Source organism: Lycorma delicatula, chromosome 1 (assembly GCF_047948215.1).
Source record: "Lycorma delicatula isolate Av1 chromosome 1, ASM4794821v1, whole genome shotgun sequence".
Classification (NCBI taxonomy): Eukaryota; Metazoa; Arthropoda; class Insecta; order Hemiptera; family Fulgoridae; genus Lycorma; species Lycorma delicatula.
In genome coordinates, this window is record NC_134455.1 from 342,356,393 (window position 1) to 342,380,383 (window position 23,991).

The following is a 23,991-nucleotide window of genomic DNA, read 5'->3' on the forward strand; positions in this document are numbered from 1 at the left end:
CAATCCTAATGCAACAAAGATTTCCTAGTGGAAGTCAAAAATTCTCTTTGATTATAACTAGTGAGCCTAATCTACATGGATTATATTCTTTGTAATCAAGAAGTTTTAGCAAAGCTGTTGTATTTTTGTCACTGGTCTAGTCTGTTTTGATTTTGTTGAGTCATGTCTACAAGGATGAAGTTAGCGAGTGTTCAATAAGGAAATTAGAAAAAATCCATACACTTAAGTAATTTTGATTCTTAGAGTGTCCTTTGATTGATTGGAAGTGCAATAATAATTGCACTTAATTGTAATTGTGGTAACTTACAATTTCAAAATGTAAAAGGAAGTTTTAGAATATAAATTGATTAATTTTAGAACCTTATACTGTAATTAATTTTAGAATAATAGTTAAGCAGTAACTAAGCTTACTGCTTTAGTATTGCTCATTCGCATTCAAGGGCAACACACAAAACAAATTTTAAAGTAATAATATATTGACAGTCCTTTCAGTTCATATGTTGAATCTACCATTTATGTTAAATTTAATAGTTTAAATAAATTTATTTAAATTAGTCCATCAGTAAACACTGAGAGACATGATTTTGGTTGGTTCTGTTTACATTAAAAAGAAATGTTAATAAAATAAATATATAAAACAGATCATTTGAAAAATTACTGAAGAGATATATGCCACTTTAAATATCAGTAGTTATAAAACAAAACTAAATTGCCTTGAAGGACAATTTTGTATGTTGTACAGGAGTAGAATGATAATATTTATAATCCTTGAATAATTAATAGTGATAATTTTCTTCTTTTCTTTCTTTCATTAGAAGGTTTTGTCTGCTAAGTGAAAAGCTTTGTGTGTTACACTACATAGATGTATTTCATGTATACATGGCACCTTATTATCTTATTCACAGAGCTAATATAAAGAAAAGAAATAACTAAATGATATTCCTTTATCAACTATTGCTTTAAAAGCATCATACTAAAGTTTTTTTTACAAAGAAACAACTGAATGTGAATGTTGGTTAATTAATTTTTAGCACAACATATTTCTATTACTAGGTATCTTTTTTCTAAAAAAAAGATCTGAATTTAAAGCGATGTAAGAGCCAATTGCATTTATTCATATATCATTCTGCTTCAGTCATATTATTTTTTTTTTAATTTTCCACAAACATGTTTCTTTGATCATGTAAAATATGTACTTATGAATGTTTTTTATAACATAAAATTTAATTTCTCACACTATACTGTTAATGAATAAAATTCAGGAGTCTACGTAGCAACCAAATTGCCTTCCTTAACTTGACACCTGATAAGTGTTCTCAGCAACTGAAAAGCGTCAGTGTACCGATAAAGATCGAGATGATCTTCCTCAATGAGTCTGGTGGCAGTGTCAGTTCCAGCCTGAATAAAAACTTCCTAAAATTATTCAAGCTCAAACGATCAGACTTAGATTTAAGGGTAAGAAATTTTTATTTCAACTGTTTCTTTTTGTTTTTTTTACTTACTAAGTGTAACCCATTAATTTTTATACGTTTTCTCATTTATTTATTGGTAATAAATGATTAATAATTTTAATTATTGTAATAAATATGTGATCATTTAAAAAATGAGAAATTGTATCCATAATAGTCAGGTATTAGCAATTGTTGGGAGCCACAGTTACAAGTAAGTGGAATAAGAATGTTGCTGAGAGTAATTAGCATGTTTGGCTTTGTCATTGATGATTTGTTAAGATGAATTTAAAAAGAGAAAAAGTTACACAGCAATATTAAACAAATTTATTTGCTTCATTATGAAGATTAAGATTGATAAGGGCTTTTACGACCTAAAGAGATGGGAATTAATTATTCACTATCAAAGATTCTTTCCATAAAATCGACAGTGTAACACCTCTCAGTCAATTTTCCTCTGGCTTCTGGTGGCTAGCAAAATGTACTAGCAATAATTGTCTCCACAATCTTCTTCAATCACAATAGAGAAGTGGACCTCACCAAGGTCCAAAAGAGCAGTTTTGACTATATTCCTTGAAATTAAACAAGTGTGCTTAAAAAATTTGTATTTACTGACAAAACTAGTAATACAAAATTCTGAACTGTTTTGCACCAGTTGGAATTTGAGAAGTCATTTTCCAGATTTTCTATAATACAACAGCTTGTGGATTCACTGAGATAACGTCTTTCAATATCCAGCAATTCTTTGCCAAAACAATATATCTCATTTCTTTATAAATTTGATTCCTGTAACTATTTTCTATTCTGTCAAATATAAATCAAACAAAAAAATATAATTTTGCATCTTGATAGCAGCTGTAACAGCTATGACGAAGTTTTCAATTTATTATATCTATCCAGAACATTTTGGATACCACTCCATGCTAAATTAATTACAATATGAATTTATAATACCAGTTTTCTTAATCCTTTCATATCTGCATATCTTATTTTTATTTTTTTGTTAACATTGTTCTTGTAATTCATAATCATTGTTTTTACTGTGAAAAGTAATTATATAATTTTAAGTTTGCTGAATAATTTTAATGTTTAAGACCTTTGATACTTTCTTTGATACAAGACCTTAATACTAGACCTTTGATACAATACTCCAATCGGAGTATCTGAGAAGAAAAGATTAGAAGCTTTTCAAATGTGGTGCTATAGGAGAATGTTAAAAATCAGATGGGTGGATAAAGTGACAAATGAAGAGGTATTGCGGCAAATAGATGAAGAAAGAAGCATTTGGAAAAATATAGTTAAAAGAAGAGACAGACTTATAAGCCACATACTAAGGCATCCTGGAATAGTTGCTTTAATATTTGAAGGACAGGTAGAAGGAAAAAATTGTGTAGGCAGGCCACGTTTGGAATATGTAAAACAAATTGTTAGGGATGTAGGATGTAGGGGGTATACTGAAATGAAACAACTAGCACTAAATAGGGAATCTTGGAGAGCTGCATCAAACCAGTCAAATGACTGAAGACAAAAAAAAGACCTTTGATATCTTACTTATAGCCCATCGTTAGGTTAGATTTCAGCACATTTCTGTGTTTTTCTTCATTCACTTTATTTACTCATGTTTGTGATTTTTCTCTTTATTCTCTGTAGATTATAGTCAGCCATACAAAGTCTAATTAAATCTGCCTTCAAAGCTTTTATTTAAACTTTTTATAAAGACAATTTTTTATACAGTCGTGTATAAAAAAGAAATGGAAATTATTTCATGATACATTTTACTGGTGAAAATAAAAAAGAAAGTCCAAAGTTCAAATATAGGTCCTGAGATTTTTTTCTTTTTAAATTAGCAGTAAGAAAAGAATATTGCACATTTCCACTCTAACAGTATAATGACATTTGTTAAATGTTATTTGAAAAGAATGATTACTTGAAACAGTTTTACTTCATTATAAGTTTACTGGTCTAAAATGATATATTCTTGTAGAAATGGTGAAATACAATTGTACACATTTCTTAATTTAAAAATAAACAAATGTATACAAAAAAAGATCAGGTTTATTACAGATCCTTAATAAAAATCTGTATTACTTAAAAAAAGGTTACTCTAGTACATTCATAGGTGTATACTGTGCTCTCTCTCTCTCTCTCTCTCTCTCTCTCTCTCTCTCTCTCTCTCTCTCTCTCTCTCTCTCTCTCTCTCTCTCTCTCTCTCTCTCTCCTTCTTTACACACACACACACACATATCATAACTTAATTACAATTACTAATAAAACTGATTGAACCAGAGATAATATACTGTGAGATGGAATGCTTTGATAAATATAAGATGAAGAAACAGGTTAGTCTGGCTGTGTAATATTAAAGTAAAGTCATGTTTAGTAAAATCATGGTTTTTGGTATCATACTGTGATACAAATTATTCTAAACAAAACAAAAATACTTGGCTTGTTATGTAAGTTTCTTCTTCTTCTTTAGTTCACAATATTCTCATGTTTGCATTAACAAAGTGCTAGCATATTCATTTGATATTTATTAGTTTTTAAGCCACTTTTTTCAACAAAAAATTTACTGCATAATTTCAAACACTTAATTATGATGAATTGCAATTTGAATGCACTTAGTCTGATTGTCCCAGCTCTGTACTATAGAAAGTTAATGATATCAATTTGGATATAACTCAGATAATGTTTACTGGTTGGTTGGTTTAGTGAAAAAAAGTGCTTATGACTTTTTGTTAAATTTATTTATTAAACATTTTGAATAAGATTATCTGCACATGAAGGAACACAAATAGACAAAAAAATTATTCCTGTATATGGGTTAAATTTCTGAGTAACTCACATTTTTCACAGTCAGTGGGTTAAGTATATAGCCAAATAAACATGTTCAGTTTATTTTGAGTTTGTTAAATAAACTGTTTTTACATCAAATTAAGGTATTTTTAAATTTAATTTTGTTTTAAGCGTTGAGATATTGGTTTTTGTGTTATAATTTAGGTTTAACATACTTGATCACATACTTCAAAATCTCATACATGTTTCATTTAAAAATATAAAATTTTATAACACACTAAACATAATTTTAAAATAAAGCAGAGTTTAATAATTTACTTTAATGATAACATTTTTAGTTATCATTAAAGTAACTGAAAGATACTTCATCTTCAGTGACTGGTGCTGCTGTTGTCGTTCTGACATCAGCTGATACTACTGTTGGCATGTATTACTAATAGGCAGACACATGTTTAAGATGTAGCTAAAAAATTTGTAGTAGATTTGAATTATCTATAGTTTAGTATATTTTATAACATTCAATTGTGTTAAGACATCCTTATTGGGTATGTATAAAATAATAATTTATAATCAATGATGATTAATTTTTCATTTGTGTCTATAAGATGGTTGATAACATTTTTATGGGAGGTGCTGTTAACAACACTATTATTAGTAACTCCATTAAAGAAGGTGCAGTTGGTTAGCCATAAAAGTTTCTCTAGAAAAAACTTCTAGTATTGAAAGCAAATGTTTAAACATTTCAAAGTGTTGTCCAGATTTCATCATGCTGTACAACAAAGAATAGCAAACTAGAAACAAAAGGATGTACAGAGGTTTTATCATTTGTTTGTTTTGTTAACTATCATATTTGCCTGATTTAATATTTACATTTTAGATATCAGGGAGGTATCACTTTTTATTTGTAAGCAAATCACTGAGAAATAGTGTTTGAATGGCATTTCTTAAAATTTATCTTGGATGTTATAAATGGTATTTTAGCATATAAATTTAGATTAAACTAATATGTAGATTGCTTTTGAGTAAATATATAGAAGTCATAAAATTCACTTTGTGAAATGTTATGAATATTTTATCTTTATTATCAATATTATAAGATTTGATATACATGTTTATACAAAAACAACAAAGTTGATATTTTTACTGGGAAATAAGCAGTTAAATTTTTTAGTTTAGTGTTGCATACAACAGAATTTTGTAACCCCTTAAAAAAAATATGAAAATTATTTTTTTAAGAAAGATCTAATCCAGTTTAGTTTATACTTACAAAAATTCATATGATTTTATCTAGAGGTAATAATAAAAAAAATTAATGCCAACATTACAGCCAATCTTATAATTTATAAACAATATAGATGATGGTGAAATTGTTATGAGAATAAAAATAAGTGCAAATAAATTAGATAGTAGTAAATAAGTGAATATTATATTGTTTAGTATATAATATTAAACTGCAAATATCTGTAGCAGAACATTTTCTGCTAAATGTGTGAAGGTTTATATGTATATGCAAGTAAAACAGAATCAGTATTGTTAACATTCTGAATATTTAACAATATTTCAGAACTGTTACTTATTTTTTATGCCAAATATTAGAAAAATAACTCAGTTAAGAAAATTTAAGTAAGCATATTTATATTTTAAAGCATTTATTTCTCTATTTATAAATATTACAATTTAATTACTATTTTATTTTTTCTGCATGTAATAAACAGACTAATAATTTTCCTTAATAATGGGGATTATCATTAAACAATGCAAAGCAGAATAATTCTGCCCTCTCTTTTAGAGTTTAATGTTTTCCAAGACGTAGATCTGTTGTTTTTAGCCTAGAGGATAACATAGATAAATTTATGAATTAAAATAAAAATAGTATTTTTTTTTACTTCACAAATCAATCAGGTTCAAGATGTCCAGTTAATGCGTCGCCATCAAATTCAAGATCAAAAAATCGATCCTAATGATGATATGAGCAATACAACAGCTGTTGCGGCTATTGCAATTTTTTGTGTCGCCATTGTTTGTCTTTTGCTCTTAGGAATATTGTTGGTATGTACTAAGTTTTTTTTTCTTTTATACAGATATTTTTACTTAACTGTTATATGTAATTAGGAAAGATTAACTTTATTATGGGTTACATAAGATAAATTATTAAGTCACTAAACCTATATTTTAACTTTTCTGACTATATCCGTATTGCTGCTGCAGCAGCATAACTATTAAGGGAAGTTATATAGCAATCAGGAAGAATTTTGAGAATTAGGTTTATCACACAAATTTTGATATTTTAAGAACATCTTAGTCCAAAAGACACAAAAAGATTAATAGAAATTTCCAGAAAATGTATGGATATATTTACTTTCATGTGTTGCCCTATATTTTGATTAATATCTCTGGACGGGCTGAACATAAATTCTTTGAAAATGGCTCAATTTTTTTTTATAGATGGAGCACTGATGGTATTAAATTTTGAATAAAATAAAAAAAAAGAGAATAGTTAGTTTTTGCAATTTTGAATTTTTTTACATTTTATATAGTATCCGTAGAAAACTGAGCTTTAGAATGATGAAAATTAAAGTTATTTCAAATGCTAAACTTTGAGTCAATGAGATTTAGGGATGAGGGAATATTCAACAATATTTCTAAAGAATTTTTGCCTCATGTCTCAAAAAAATTGTTAAAAACAAGGTGAAATTTGTCACAAATCCTTGCCTCTATATATATATATCCTAGCATTGACCTGATTTTTGACTTCATTGAATAAGGGGGCACCACAGTACCCAATAACCATATCCTTTTATTTTAAACAACCAAATTGGCCAGCTTACTGAAGTAAATAATTACTTCAGTAAATAAAAATTGAAACTGCAAAAAACAAGAGGCTAAATGAGATCCATACTTAAAATATAGGAACATTTAAAAAAAAAGGTATCCCACAGAACCTGGCTTTATTAAACTTTTTTTAAAGTTTTTTATAATTTCTGATACTTTATCTGTTTTCCAAGTTTTGACTTATTAAAAACATTTATGAGGTAGCTATGGAACAAATGAAATCCAAACTTTTTACTCAAAATTTTATTTTTTTTAGCAGTTTTACTCCAAATGCAGAATAATTTTAATAAAATAAATAAATTATGATAACAAAATCATTTGGTCAAGTGGGTCAACCAGGATCCAAAATTTTTTACTAAGAATTTTTATTTTTTTCTTCAATTATACTTTCAATACTGCAATATTTTCAAGGTAAAAACATCATTTGACCAAGGTCAGACTGGACCCAAATTTTTTTACTGAGCATTTTGATCTTTTTTGCAATTGTACTCTAAATATTGCATAATTAAATCATTAGTATTTAAAAACTTTATTGCATATTTGAAATAGAAATCTGTCAAGAGCAATGCCAGGAAAGTTATGCAACCCTTTGCCACTTTTTTAACTGCTTTTACTTTTTTTTTGAGTACTTTTATTTTAAACGCTCTTACTTTTTTAACATATTTTTTTATATTCCTTGAGCAAAAACCCTAATGTGACTATGTAGTCACATTAAGGTTTCTGAACATGTGTTCATTTTTAAAACACAGAAGTGTTTCAATACTGTAATTAACAGAAGTGTTTCAATACTGCAATTAAGTGCTTTAGTACTGCAGTTGCAGTATTTCAGTACTTTATTGCAGTGTTTTAATATTGCAATTAGCAGGAAAATTTTAAGTCCTGATTAAAAGATATAAAGCCCTCAGTAAAGATGAAACTTTTATAATATAGAAGCAGATAGCATTTCAGTTATGTTATAAAGAAGAAATCAAAGAAGGAATTTCAATGAATGAATTGTATATCATATTGCTGAAGGTAATTTTTTTCTTAGTCTTTCGGAATACAATTTGACAATGGTACAAATTTTTTAATGAACAAACTTCTGAAACAAATTATACTGATAGACAAAAAATATTTTTTTTTAATGTTTCTCTAAGTGTAACACCATTTTTTGAATTGTTTTCTTGCATTCATTACAGATCTGTAAATACAATTTTTCTATCACAATAGTTTTAAATAAATTACACTTCAAAAAAATTTAAGGAGAAATATAGTTAAAATCTGTAAGATTTATAATTTTGCATGACCATACCTGTGTTAGATTGATTTTGCTGATCTTTTCTTTTATAAATAGCCTCAGGCACATCCCAAATTAATGTCCAACAGTAATCAGCTAGCATGTTAGTATTCCATTTTCCTTTATAGCGGCTTTCCATCACCAAAATATCTTGGTGAAACATTCACCGTGTTCATCATTTACATCTCCAAGGTTGTCCAGGAAAAAATCCAGATGTGAGTGGAGGAAATGTATTTTCAAAGACATTACATCCCATAGCTGTGTATGAAGTAAGAAATTGATGAACAATATCATGGTAATTGTCGGATTTTTGTTTGCCAAAAAACCAACTCTCTTATTTGAGGACCAACAAATATTCCTTCTTTAATTTTCCCTTCACTTACATTCGGAAATTTCTGCCTGATGTACAAAAATCCGGGACTATCCTTCTTCATTGCTTTTACAAAATGTTTCATTACTCCTAGCTTGATATGGAGAGGGGGTAAAAATATTTTTTGGGTTCAACTAAGGGCTCACGAATAATATTTTTCCCATTTGGAGTTAAGTTGTCTTGTTTCTTCCACTCTTTGGTAACATAATGTTTATCCCTAGCTCGGCTGTCACATTCACAAAGAAAACACATGTACTTAGTATAGCCTAACGGTATGCCTAACAAAATAGTTATAACTTTCAAATCACTACAAATGTTCCAGCTATGTTTTTTATAATTTATTTTTTCAAGAACGTCTTTCATCACATCGTATGTCTCTTTCAAAATAAAAACCAAAAGCGATTGGTATCAAAGAATATTTGTTACTGTTGTGTTGTAAAACCACTTTTAAACTATACTTTGACGAATCTATTAAAAGGGGCCAGTCCTCAGGTTTATAAACTTGTCCTAAGTGCAACATAAGTTCATCAACATTTGTGCAATTAACCAAATTATTTTCATCAATAAAGTACTCAGAAAGTTCTTTTTGTCAGCTTCGAAAGCCCAAAATTTTTGTGTTCTTTGAAGTAAATTCCAATCTTGCAGTCTTGATGGTAACAGTTCAGCTTGATTTTTTGATAAATTTAAACCCCTAACCAAGTCATTTAATTCAGCTTGTGATATAAGATGTGGCTTATTGGAAGATAATTCAAAATCAAAATTATTGTTGTCTTCTTCAGTACTGCCTGATTCTTCATCACTGCTTTCGAAACATACATTCACAGGTGGCTCAGGAACTGGAATAATTTCACTGTGAGGTACAGGCTTGATTGCAGATTGCAATGAAGGGTATTTTACAGTATATTTAGATTTTTTAGAAATTTCAGACACACTTGTTAAACAAAAGTAACAATTGGTTACATGACCTTAGGTTCATGCCAAACCATAGGTATACCAAATGGCAAAGCCTTCCATGTACCTATGTCCACGGTATTGTTTTGTATATTTAAGAAGATAGCTGAAAGCCATCCTCTTAAATATACAGAACAATTAGTGCGTACTATATGAGGAGCCCACATCTTATCCTGATCACCAATTTTACACTGAAAGTACAAATAGGGGTTCGTGCTTCCGCGAACTCGGTTAGCTAGTTCAGAGGAATATGATGTAGGACATTCAAGCTGTCTGGACAAGGTCTACAGCAAAGGCAAAAGCTGAGTTAATAAATTATCGATGTAAACATCCGAGGCATTTACATTGGTGGCATCCCAACGAGGCCAGGCTTATTTCTATAAGATGTAAAAAGTCAGAGGATGATAGACAACTCTCGTTAAAGCCCAACAGGGAAACGCCGGGGGGGGGGGGGGGGACCAGAACGTCACTAGGCCGGTGTCTTCCCCTACAGGATTGGGATGAAAGTACAAATGATATGCTTTTTTAATTAAAGATGTAATGTTTTTTCTATTTGATTTTATGGTAAACTCACCAGATACATAACAAAAGGCATCCACATCAGTTACACAATTTTGAAGCATTATGACACTGCACTGTTAACAAACTTAAGACAGCAATAAGACTGAACAAAATTAATTCAATCCTAATTCCAGTGCTTAACACAACCAACACAGCTATGTTTTCCGCTACATGTTTTGACCTGCAAAGACATGATTGATTAATCTTTTACATGAAGGGTCACTCTTCAGTAATTTATATGATGTCATAATATGTGACTATGACATGATTTAATTCTTTATCTAGTATTGTTTATTTATAGCTTACAAATTATGTTAACAAAGTTAAATAATAAAAATGAGCTAACAAAATACAATAAAGGAACTTAAAATGCTAACTATACGTGAAAAATGAAAACAATCCTTTAATTAAAATTTAAAAATTTTTCAAATATAGTGGGTGATAGAAAAATCTGAGTTCATGTTCATTTTCAGCATCAAAAAACAGATTAAAATCATGTATCACATGTTGGCAAACAAAAATTATGATTATCAGTGTTATTATTATTATTATATAGAATAGGCTATTTCTGAACTTTAATTTGTACTGAAATGTTATTTTTAAAGGAAATACTCAAGATTCTTTGAAAACCAATAACCCATTAAAAATTATACTGCATCTGAAATTATTAAACAAATGTTTATCTTGTACAAACATTTGTACAAGAATGTGGTCAGTAGTTGGAAGATTTAATTGCCATGATTATATTTGTTAAAATTTGTGTAATTTTTTAAGCTCATTACAGTTTTTTTGAGTACTTTAATGAATAGGCAATTTCTACTAACATACTGATTAAATTATAGTAATGTTTAATTTTTTTAACTCCTATCTATATAAAAATCGTTAAAATAGAAAGTCAAAACAGATTTATTTAACATCCCAGTGGTTGTCCCAATGCAGTAAGATGTAAGAATGAAATAATTTGTAAATATTATATTTAAAAACTGAAAAATGTAAACAATAATTAACCTATGCTGTTTTGGAATAGTTGGTAGATGTGTGTGAATAATAGAAACCCCTATTTAGAATCAATTATTCAAACTTGTTAGAATAATGGGAAGAAATGAATTCACAGCATAACAAGCAGTTGAATGCTTCAAAAAACAGCAATACTTCTTTATGTGGAATCAGTTTGCATAAAACCAATAAATTTCATTGACTGACTGCATTAGAATGAAAGACCAAACTTGTCACTTTTCAAAGACATAATGCGAAGAACATATACCAAGGTGAGAAAACTATATTTTTTTTAAATCCAGTTTCTTGGTTTTTTTTATAAATCTTTGGCTGAATGTGATCGGTAGTTGGAAAATTTAATAGCCTGATTACTGTATTTGTTAAATTTGTGTATTTTTTAAGTCATTACAATTTTTTGAATACTTCATTTATTTAATAGGTGATTTCTATTGATATACTGATTAAATTATAGTGACGTTTCATTTTTTAAACTCCTATCTATATAAAAATCTTTAAAATAGAAAGTCAAAGCAGATTTATTTTACATACCAATGGTTTCTATTTTTGAAAGGTTTATTGACATTGTTTATTTGACCAAATAGATTCTCTGCCATCTGTGGACTCTTTTCTGTATGCTTTCCCAAATTTGTGTAATCAGCTCTTCCTTACATAAATACTTTCACTGTTAGGTTATGAATGTATTTGTGGATTTACATTCACTCTGTTTATGCAAGTCGAGCATCATTTTTCATCTCATTGAGAAGTGTAAAATTTTGTTATTGAGATTGACCCATTATTAAACAGTACTTATACTGAGTATTATACAAAAGAACAATTATTTTTATCTCTAGCAACATTTTTTAATATTATATTTTTTAAACACTTGTACCCTGTTAGTATGTAGTCAAATATATGAATCTATTCTTAATTTCAGGTTATACTACGTAAACGTCAGAAGGGTTTTAATTATGGACAACGCTGTACACCAGTATCTTTGGATGATTACAGCCTTGATAATATTTCTGTGAACAATAGTGTACGACGTAAAAATGCTATTCGTGCTTCAAAACGATCATATGGGAACCCTGCTTTTGATGATCCAGTAAGAGCATATTATTTTACTTTAATATTTATAAGTATTTATTATGTTCAGATGGATGCTGTGAATAAGAAAATCATTATGCAATTTTTCATTGTGTTAAAAAGTTCAATATTTTATTTTTTTTGTGTGTGATCAGATCATGGTGCTAACAGACAAAAAATAAATCTCTTTGTTACTTACAATGTCAATTGTGGTTTTATATTTTATTAATGTTACAAGTGATACAGTCCACTCAAAGCAGCGATAGACTATGAAATATACACCACATGTAAAAAACACAGAGCACAATTACTGGAAAACAAAACAGATAATCTTACAGAAGATGAAATCAATGACCTTGTTATTAATGTTAATTCTTCTGGTATTACCAACTTCAGAGAATTTAGTGACTCTAATTAAGCATGTCATATGAGTAGCAACAATGGTTTTAACTTTTTCAGTGGACCTTCAGAATCAATACATCTTCTAATACTAATAGGAGCTACCACTACCATGCTGTAGTTGAGACCCAACTGCCACTGAGGGGAAGCCCAGTCTGATTTCAATGGATGAGCCGCAATTTCCCAACTACAGCCAAGTCAACTTCACCGGAGACCAGCTTCCGACCTAACAATTCTTCTCAGAGCAAATGACAAAAACAGCTCTTTTCAGGACTTCCACAAGGTTATAAATTACAACAAGCCGTCGAAGCCAATCGACACGACAACAGCCCTTCTGAAGGTTACTACAAGGTTATACAGTGCCATGTGCTGTCAAAGCCATTCAGCGACAAAACAAACCCATGCACCATCATTTTTATAGAGAATGATTTTGGCAGTATTTGTTCAGCTATAAATAGTAGATTATTCAAATTTATTTAATTATCTATTTATTTTGGCAGTATTTGTTAAGTTTTTTTTTCTAAAATCATATCAAAACAGAAGACACATATTATTGGTAGAAAATCTACAGATGCAAAGCAAATGTCTAAATCGCGTTTACATGAGATTATGAAGAGCATGAAGATCTATTTTATGGTGCTATACAATATAGGAAAGCCACTTTAAAGTTCAAATCTGCTTTTGAATATGATCCTCATTTGGACTATATTAATAATAAAGATTTACAAATTGGTGCAATGATTAAAATATGCAATCATTGTTTTGCAAAAAAATAGAAAGATGAAGCTCCTGTCATGTGTTGTTCTGGTAGGAAAGTTTCACTTCCTATACGTAATGAGTTACCAGAACCAATCAACAGTAGTTTTAGGATCTCATCCTTTGTCAAAACATTTCAAAATAATGTTGAAAAATACAACACTTTATTCCAGATGACTTCTTTCAGTGCTAAACAAATTATAGAAGGGAATTTTATGCCTACATTTAAAATTCAAGGTCAGGTTTACCATCGCGTAGAAAGTTTAACAGTACCTGGTGTCAATCACCAATTTTTACAAATTTGCTGCCTTTGTGATTCTGATCAAAAATCTCTTTGTACTGATATTGTTCCAAACTTGAAAAAGGAACTAATAACAGCACTCCAGCAAGTTTTGCTGGAACATAATAATTTGATCAGTTTAAATGCAATATTGACAACACACCTTCGGGTAACGCAGAAAATTTTTAATTAATAATTCATGCTGATCACGTACCTGTTAATCAGTATAGGGGTCACTATAATGCTTCAACTACTAATGAAGTTGCTGTTTTACTGGTCAATGAAGATAAAGGACCTAGAGATATAATCTTAAGTTGTCATGATGGTCAAATGCAACGTTTGTGTGATACAATATTCTCTTATTTTTGAAGGGTGAAGATGGTTATCATCTGACTATTCCACTAAATAATAATGAACAAAATAAAGCAGCTTCCTGTGTGCAATTTTATGCTTATCAAGTTATGGTTTGAGATAACATTGACAATTTTTTACATTATTACAAAAACTTATTTAATATTGTGTTGATATGATTGCCAAAATGATCACTGAAAGATTAACCTTTACTCATAATAACAAAAAAAAATTACATGCTGATAATTACATTCATGTTCAAGATACTGTGCAACAAGACACAAATGTTAATGCTATCAGCATGAGTCAAAGTGTTATACTTCCCTCATCTTTCACTGGTTCACCACAATATATGCATGAGAAATCTCAAGATGCTATGACATGCATGTGTAAACATGGACTTCCAGATTTATTTATAACTTTTATGTGTAATCCTGAATGGACAGAAATAAAAAATAATGAACTATTCACTGGTCAAAAATTTACTGATAGATACAATATTATATCCAGAGTTTTCCATTTGAAAATGAAAAACTCCTAGACCTTATTAACAAAAAATACGTTTTTTGGTTCGGTCAACTGCTATGCGCTAATTGTCAAGTGGCAAAAACGAGGCTTACCTCATTGTTACATATTGGTATAGTTAGTAACTAAAATGCAACCTGATGAAATTGATCTTATCATATCTGCTGAACTCCCTGATAAAAATGTTGACCCATTATTATATGACATTGTTTCTAAGCATATGTGTCATGGACTGTGTGGTGATATAAATAGGTCATCACCATGCATGATAAATGAAAAATGTTCAAAAACGTATCCTCGAATGTACATTTGTATACTCAAACTGCAGATAACGGTTACCAACTTATCGTACGAGAAGTCCAGAGGATGGAGGTCGTACGACAACTTTAAACATGCAAGGTAACATAATTGATATTGATAAGAAATGGATCATTCCACATCATCCACTATTGTCGCGCTGCATTAATGCCCACATAAATGTTGAATTTTGCAACTCCGAGCAAGCGATTCGATATATCTGCAAATATATTACCAAAGTTTCAGATCAAGCAACTTTTTCAGTTGAAAATCAAAGGAGATGAATTGAATCAGTACATTAATGGTAGATATATATGTACATCTGATGTCGATTGGCAATTTTTTGACTTTCCAATATATCTACATTATCCCACGATTGTTCACTTAGTGGTTCACTTAGAAAACTATCAACGTATTTATTTCACAGAACAAAATCTGCAACAAATCCTTAAAAGGCCACGGAAGACCACTCTTATTGTTTTTTTTTTTTGAGCTTTGTTAGTCCAATGGCTTTGCTAAGACACTGTTATATCCTAACATTTCTAGTTACAATACCTATAATAATAAGTTTAGCAGAAGAAAGCGTAGAACTGACATCGAAGGATTTCCTGAAATCAAAAAGGATGGTGCTCTGAGTAGAGAATATACAATTCATCCAAAGTGAATGCTTTCATCTGTGTATGTTATTGCATAATGTTAAAGGACCTACATGTTTTGATTACTTGAAAACTGTTGTTGGTGTGCTACACCAAACATATAAAACTGTTTGCACTGCATTTGGCTTATTGGAAAATGATAATCACTGGAAAGACATGCTTGCTGTTGCTTCTATGTGTCAGCTCATATTGAAGCCATTGATTGAACCCTTCAAGGTATTAGATTATGCGGTAAATTAATGGGTGATATAACTTTTGTGTTTGCTGGAGACTTTCAGCAAACATTGCCTGTCATCACAAGAGGAACTAGAGCTGATGTTGTTCAGGCATGCCTTAAATCATACCCTATGGAAATTTGTCCTCACTATTAACTTAAGAACTAATATGAGAGTTCATATTGGGGATGACAATGCTAACTTTCCCTTACAACTACTAAACATTGGAAATAGAACTCTTCCTCACAATGATGGTTACATTTCTGTTTATGAAAACATTGTTACCATTGTGCATACAGTGGATGATCTCATTTCCAATATTTATCCAGAGATTAGTAAGCTTTTAGAAAAACCATATGAGTGGCTTTGCCAAAGATCTATCATAATTCCTCAAAATATTTCTGCATTTGAAATTAATAGTATGATTTTAGAAAAATTTGAAAGGCAAAGCAAGGAATATCAATCTGTAGATTCTGTAATCAATACTGAAGATGCAGTCCACTATCCTCCATAATTTTTTAACTTTCCTAATCCTGCTGGTTTTCCATCTCATAATCTCAATCTTAAAATGGGAGTTTTGATTATTTTACTATGAAACTTTAACCATTCAAGGTTATTTAACAGCTGAGGTTACAAATCAAAACTATGCAAAATCATATCATTGAGGCTACTATTTTGACAGATCCAGCTGCAGGAGAGCTTGCTATTATATCTGACTGTTGCCTCTTTTACTTCTGGTACACAATATGTGTCTTAGCCATAAGAAAAACTTGGAAAAATAGTATAAAACAATTTCTGTTGTGAAACAATGTGTGTATACACTGCTTCAATACTGCAGGGAAAATGGGTAATTTGTCTTGTCAAAACATTTAATTACTCATGACACTGTTATTATTCTTATCTGGGATGCCTCTAGTAAGCTCACATATTTCTGTTCCAAAAAATTTAAGAACTAAATTCTTGTGAGATCTTAAGTGACTAGGAAAAAAATATTTATTGAGAAATTTTAATTAACTTATTAAACAGTTTTTTTTCAAAAAGTTTCACATGAGGAAAGCTGAAGATAGTCAATTTAAGCTCATAAATTAATCTACTTGACTTTGAACTAAGGATCTATATCAATTGATGTCACTGTCTTCAATATTCCCAAATGTATGCATATCTGTTTTCTAAATATGTATATTCCAGTTTTTTTTACAGAAATCCATCACAATTCACAGAATTTAGCAAATTCTATCCATAATTTTACTAAGTTCTCATCTGGTACATATATATGGTATATATTTGAACATTTGCATTTTTTAAATTTATTATGACAGTTTTAAAATTATTTTCAGGTTGCTATAAGTCATCCATTGAATTTTGCTGGTTTAGCTAATTTTTGTACAAATCGTAAATCAATAGATGAAGAATTTTCACAAATTCCAGTAGTAAGCCCAAAAATGGATGAACTTCCACCCGGCGCTGAAACAAAAAATCGTTATGCAAATGTGATACCACTTCCTGAAACTAGAGTATATCTGTCTGTTTCTGAAGGGGAAGAACCTTTGACAGAGTACATAAATGCCAACTACATTAAGGTACATTACTATTACAGTTTGTTTTATTTATAAGTTAAATTAAATTTTGTAGGAAAAATAAATATAAATATGTTCCTCAAAATATTGTATCTATAATTTTTCAGAACTATACTTATTAAATAGTAATTTATTAGCAGTAAGAAGAAGCTTTTCATCTCCATTATTTGATGCAACAAAGCTACTTCATCTTTGTAAGATTTTGTGATGTTTCTTTTTTTTTTAATGTATTTGCTACCTACATTCTGCCTTTTCTTCTTAGTTGTAATAATATCATGTATTTATAAGTTAATTTATTAAATTTAGTTTTCAATATTGTGATTAGATTTAAAAAATTATCAAATTTTGACTTTTATAGTAATTTTTTTTAACACTTGAAAATATTCTAATTTTATGTACTGTAAGGACATATACATGTATTACTGGGAAGGGCCTCTATAAGTAACATAAAAATGAAAAAGGATAGTATAATGCAATGTGTATTGAAACTGGACTCTGATAAGCAATTAAGAAAGATAAAAATCATTAAGAATGGCCAATTTATCATAGGTTGCAGTGCCTATTTAGCTCACATTAAGATGGAGCTTAGTTAAACCTATTACAAATACACTGACTTTAAAAAGTCTTATAATTTAACAAAATATTATGTGGAACATCCAATATAAGTTTAAGAATGCAAGGCATGACGTGCAGGAGCTTGTGAGTCAAGAAGACACTTTACCTTAGAATATTAATCCTACACAGACATTGAAAGATAGGTTATAACTATGGTTAATGAACAGAAATATTCAACGAAAGATGTGTACTGTGCTAATCAACTAGGATGCATGACGTAGTGCCTACATGCAGCCTTTAGCTTCACATCAAGAAAATTTCCACTCCCAACTTTACAGACACCGAAGACAGAATAATAACAATGATCTGTAGCAATGCATCACACACCTTGAAATTAAAAAGTTAGGGAAATGCAGACAACCTTGTTCTTAAAAAATGTAAGCTGTCTGTCTCTCTCTCTCTCTCTTATAACATGCAGATAAATGACTACATAACCACAAATATTCTCACAGTCCAAAGAGAAGGGAAAACAGAGATGCTCCTTAAAATTCATAACATTTCAATACAGCCTCCACTTGATATTTTGAATAGTTTCAGTGAAGATTTTAAAATGCAATACTATCTCCTAATGTTACCCTTTACTCCAGTCCATGGAGGATATCATAGAAAAGATTAAAATTAATATAATACAGGTTTGACACTGGCGCAGCATCACTCTTGTTAACTTGCAGACTGAGTGAGTTTTTTGAGTCAATTTAACAAGGTTAAAAAAAATTCTGCCTCATCCACTATTAGTAATTGTCCTTTCAACTAACTTACTTAACAGCTCTTTTCAGGGCCATTATTATTGAAGGTACTTTTTGTCACTCTCTAATGGCAGAATAAAATTTTCTTTATAAAATAAATATATACTTTTTCAAAATTTAGTGTTAAAAGCTGTAAAATTTTCTGAAGGAAGTTCTAGTATATGTTAGTATAATGTTTTATGTAAAGCACTCCTACACTTTACTATTTTTCTTGTAAGATATTCTATTTAACTACAATTATTTTTAAGTAAGCAACTGGTGTATTAGGCTTCCAGCTGCATCAGAAGCTTTTATGTTTTTTGAAGCATTCATCTTGATCAGCCCATTAGTTTTATATCTTCTAACAATTTCTGTTATCACAGATATCAAATTTTTTGATCGTAAGTCAGGATGTCATTCATCTTGGAGTCCTGTAAATTTGTTTTTTGATACTTGATAAGAAAATATTGTAAAACGTACAATATTAAATGTACAACCTACACTGCTGATTGTCCTTGGAAATAAATTTCTTAAACTATCTAACTATTGTTTTCTGCTACAATGAATGATTGCAGCGTACAGTTTCTGTATTTTTCAGCATAAAATACAACATTTCTTATATCACTCTTCACTTTTTTCCATCCATTAAAATTAAAATCAAAAGCAAAATAAAGGAAAATAAAAAACTGAAATAAACTATCAAAATAAAAAGTTATAAACAGTACTAACTTACCAATCTTAAATTGTTAGTGTGTATCTAACCTAAAATGTTGACATCATGGAACAAATATGACATGTGATAAAAAATAATGAAAATATTTTAATTATGTATGCTCTGGCTTTTCAATTGAGTTCATCTTTTTCCATTGCGATGTCAATATTATTTTTAATGTATACCAAATTTGGCAGCTGAGTAATTAGGATGTACTTTATTACAAGTGGTGATTTATTTTGTTGAAAATGACAGAACAAACAATTTTCTTTAAATTCTGGATTAATAATGGAATAAGTGCAGTGAAGTGGTAAAGATGGTAGAGAGAAGACTTTTGGTGAGAATATGTCAACACCAAGGGTTTATGAGTGGTTTAAAAATATTTTCAAGAAGAAAATGAAGACACCGAAAACAACAAATGAGTTAAATATCCTAGCACATCAACAGCCTATATAAATACTGATAAAATAAAAGACATTGTGATCAATAATCATCGAATCACAATTTTTTGGAGGAGTTGATGAAGAGGTGGGAATGTCTTATAGATCATTGAAACAATTTTGACTGACATTTTGGGTATAAAATGAGTAGAACCAACATTTTTTTCCAAAACTGTTGAATTTTCAACAAAAGCAACATCACAAATGCATACACAACAATTGATAGCTGTCATTCCTGATGACTCACAATTACTCAAATTTATCAAAACAGCTTACAAAACACAGGTTATTAACTGGCTATTAACAAGGTTGGTTATTAAATTAAAATAAAGATCCAATCATCACAATGGAATTTTCCTGAAGAACCAAGACAGAAAACCATGTCAAGTTTGATCTTATGTTAAGAGGTTCTCCCTAGTGTTTTTTTTTACAATTGTTTCATCCATTATGAATTCTTATCACAAGGTTTTATGGTTTACAAACAGTATTACTTAGTACTTGAATGCTGTTTACAAGAGGTAATCTGAAGAAAATGATCATAAATATGGGTTAATAGTTCTTAAATTTTGAACCGTGATAATACCTCATAATTAATTTCTTTTTATTTAGCCAATAATAACACCATATGATATCACAGTGAACCTAGAGCTATATCAAAAATGGTTGAGGAGTGGAAGATAAAGTGACAAGTATGTCACATCTCTGGGGACTGTCTTTGAAGAAGACAGTATCAATGTAGAATAATAATTAAATACTTTTTGATCAAAATTATAATTCTTGTTATTTTTTTATCGCATCTCATACACTATGAGATGCGATAAGCAGCAGTTGAAGATGTGATAAGAAGCCATTGCCGGTATTGAAACCCATAACAGAACAAACAGATGAAAATATTGGCTGGTATATTGAAAATTGAGAAAAGGACACTTAGCTTCAGCATAACAAACCATTGATTTTTAATGTGCATACTAAGTTAAAGAACAAAGTTTCTTCAAAAAGAGTGTGCTTTAAAATGAGAAAATTAGGCAACTTATATTTCTAAAGAAATATATTCAAAAAAGTGTCCACAGTTTACTGGGCTTTTTTTGTAATAAATAACTCATGTTTATAATTATTTTTACAGGGACCAAAAGGAGAAGAAAAATTTTATATTGCATGTCAAGCACCTATGCAATCAACTGTAAATGATTTCTGGAAAATGATTTGGGAACAACAATGCAAAATAATTCTGATGTTAACTGATCTACATGAAAATGGAGTTGTGAGTAGATTACTTTGATCAGTAAACTGAACTTTTTTTAAATTAATTATTCATAGTTTTTTTCCACTGAGAATTGGAAAATATAGTGGCATAAATGTGTTGCATCTCTGGGGACTACTTTGAAAAAGACAGTATCAATATAGAATAGTAATTAAATTCTTTTTGATCAAAATTTTAATTCTTGTTATTTTTTTATCGCATTTCATACACAAAATTGTACAAAGCAGTAGCTGGTATTGAAATCTATAACAGAATTAATAGATGAAGGGAACCAAATATTGGCTGGTGTATTTAAGATTGAGAAAAGGATATTGAGCTTCAGTATAATGAATCATTAGTTTTTAATGTACATACTAACTTAAAGAACAGAGTTTTCATATACATCCCTTGTCAATAATTCACTTTCAGGTTTCTTATTTTATTTATTTTTTTATTGTTGGTTAAACTACTACACAAGTTGAATCTAGTTTTAGTAATAAACATTTGTATGTAGAATAACAATAGGTGGGTGGGTCTTGTCCTGACTAAGGCTCAAAGTTTAGAAATAATACCTTTAAATCCTTTATTGCCATTTTGGTCAAATGAAATTAACATCTGTAAATTATTGTCTTACAGATTTTTTAAGCACCCTGCAGATTGCATTCCAAAAACCAATAGATCATTGTAAATGATGTCATTATAAGTAATTTGAAAAGTAATTTTGCATGAAAAATTGTGTGATCTTTTCCTGCTAGAAAGTTCAAACAAATTAACTATTTTTTATTGAAGTCATTTCATTAATTATTGATTCATAATTTCAAAAGATTCATAATTTTTCTTTATATATTTTAGATCTTCACAGGTAGAACTGCAGGATTATTCCTAAGAGCTATTGGCATTATTCATGATTTCTTTGTGTTTGTTATCACCTCTAATCAGTCAGTAGTTTGCATTAATACTGTTTTTAATTTACTTAGTCCTTTTACAGCTGATTGATTTTCTTAATGCTGCAGATACACTTCAGTGTATTTTACATATGCTATTATTTCAAAATTCCAGAAGTGCAATTTTAGCAATAGATTTTTAAATTCTTTGTGAGAATTCCATGGGAATAGCATTAAAATTGTTGACTAGAGGAATATTTTCCTGTTATCATGAATTTATTATATATGTTCATTTATTGACAAAAAAACTAATGCATTGATAAAAGAACTGTTTTGAAAAAAAAACATGTTGATTATCTTCTCCTCAGATATGGTTGTCATTGAAATTGTTTATTCCATCTTTAAGTAAATGATGTCATGTCTGTAAATAAAATATTGCATAAAAGTAAGGTTTGAAACACACTGATTCATCAGCCAATGACAGAAGTCATTCTTACTTTGGAATCAGCTGGTAAGAAAGTTTCACTGCTCTGAAGATGATACAGATACAGCAAATGATTAAAAATAATGTTATGTATGATGCAGTGGCAAGAATATTTTCTTGATTTTTCTGCATGGCAATCCTGGATCCTCTTCAGTTTTATCCAAAACTTGTTCCTCTAATTCAGGTGTGGAGGTAGAATTCCAGACAGCTATAATTATTTGTCAACAGCTCAAATGTACCAGTCTCAAACAACTACTAGTGAATTTTGACAAATATTTTATCACAAAGCTGAAAAACAATCTGGATAAGCTTCACAATAAAGGTAGCCTGTTTCTACAGCTACACTATTTGTCAACCAATCCACAGTTTGAATACAGATATACCACATCTAATAGAGAAGTAGCAATGAAAAATTTTTAAAAATAATCACAATATCTACCATACTGTTTTGTTACTCTATTAAAATCTTACATTAAATATAAATTAATAATATAACTAAAGTGTTTTGACTAAGTGTAGTAAATAAAACCAGTTTGGTAATATTTGAGCAATATCAACAGTGTTGTTGATTAATATTACTGTTCTGAAAGAGACAAAAACTTGTACAAAATTATTTTATAACTTGAGGATAGACTTATAGTAACATTTTCCATTTTAACTTTACTGTATAAAATATCATTTGAAAAATCATGGTGCCATTTTATTCACAATGAAATGCTTAAAATTTTAGCTATTAACAATTATTTTGTAACACTATCAGTTATTGAGTTATTGTGAAATGGAAAATTAAGGTGGCCACCATTTTGAATTTTAAGAATAATTATTTCCATATTTATTTATATCATAAAGTTTATTTAAGCATTTGTTTATTAGTTTAAAAAGTATGCCAAATTTCATTAAAACAGCTCAGTCCATTCTGGTAACATAAACCTCAATTTAAAAAACATAAAATGGAGGATAGGGATAGTGTCAGATAAAAAGGCATTTCTGGATCTATGTTTATCGGAAAATTTTTCTTTAACTGATGTTAGGAACAGACTACCAAAATATTATATTGGGTGACCTTTTGTTTAAATAAGTTGACTACAGTGTTGCCGGCCTCCGTGGTGCGAGTGGTAGCATCTCGGCCTTTCACCCGGAGGTCCCGGGTTCGAATCCCGGTCAGGCATAGCATTTTTCACACACGCTACAAATCATTCATCTCATCCTCTGTACAGTAATGCTTAACTGCGGCCCCGGAGGTTAAAAAAAAAAAAAAAAAAGAAAAAAGTTGACTACAGTGTGCTCTGATTAGTCATTTTAATAAATCCCTAAATATGTTGAATATTCTGTAAATATGTAATTGCATGCTGCACTATTTTTTAACTTTTTAAGATCTTCAGTTGGTATGGAAAGTACAAGTTGTAAGACATTTATAATACAAGGTTAGATACACCTCAAAACCGATCATCTATTAGATAGGTGCTGGGCCATCTGAAACGTTAATGTTTAAAAGAAGTGGTTTTTAATGTGTAAAACCATTATT

General features: G+C 29.6%; 1 protein-coding gene across 1 annotated transcript in view; it reads left to right on the top strand.

Moving 5' to 3' along the window:
- LOC142334339 (uncharacterized) overlaps nucleotides 1-23,991 on the top strand; it is a 166,437-nt gene that overhangs the window by 114,106 nt on the left and 28,340 nt on the right. Inside the window, exons 6-10 of the mRNA XM_075382307.1 lie at nucleotides 1,263-1,455; nucleotides 6,144-6,290; nucleotides 12,162-12,329; nucleotides 17,127-17,369; nucleotides 20,982-21,119. Of these exons, the coding sequence (XP_075238422.1) occupies nucleotides 1,263-1,455; nucleotides 6,144-6,290; nucleotides 12,162-12,329; nucleotides 17,127-17,369; nucleotides 20,982-21,119 (889 nt within the window). The remainder of the gene's footprint in view (nucleotides 1-1,262; nucleotides 1,456-6,143; nucleotides 6,291-12,161; nucleotides 12,330-17,126; nucleotides 17,370-20,981; nucleotides 21,120-23,991) is intronic.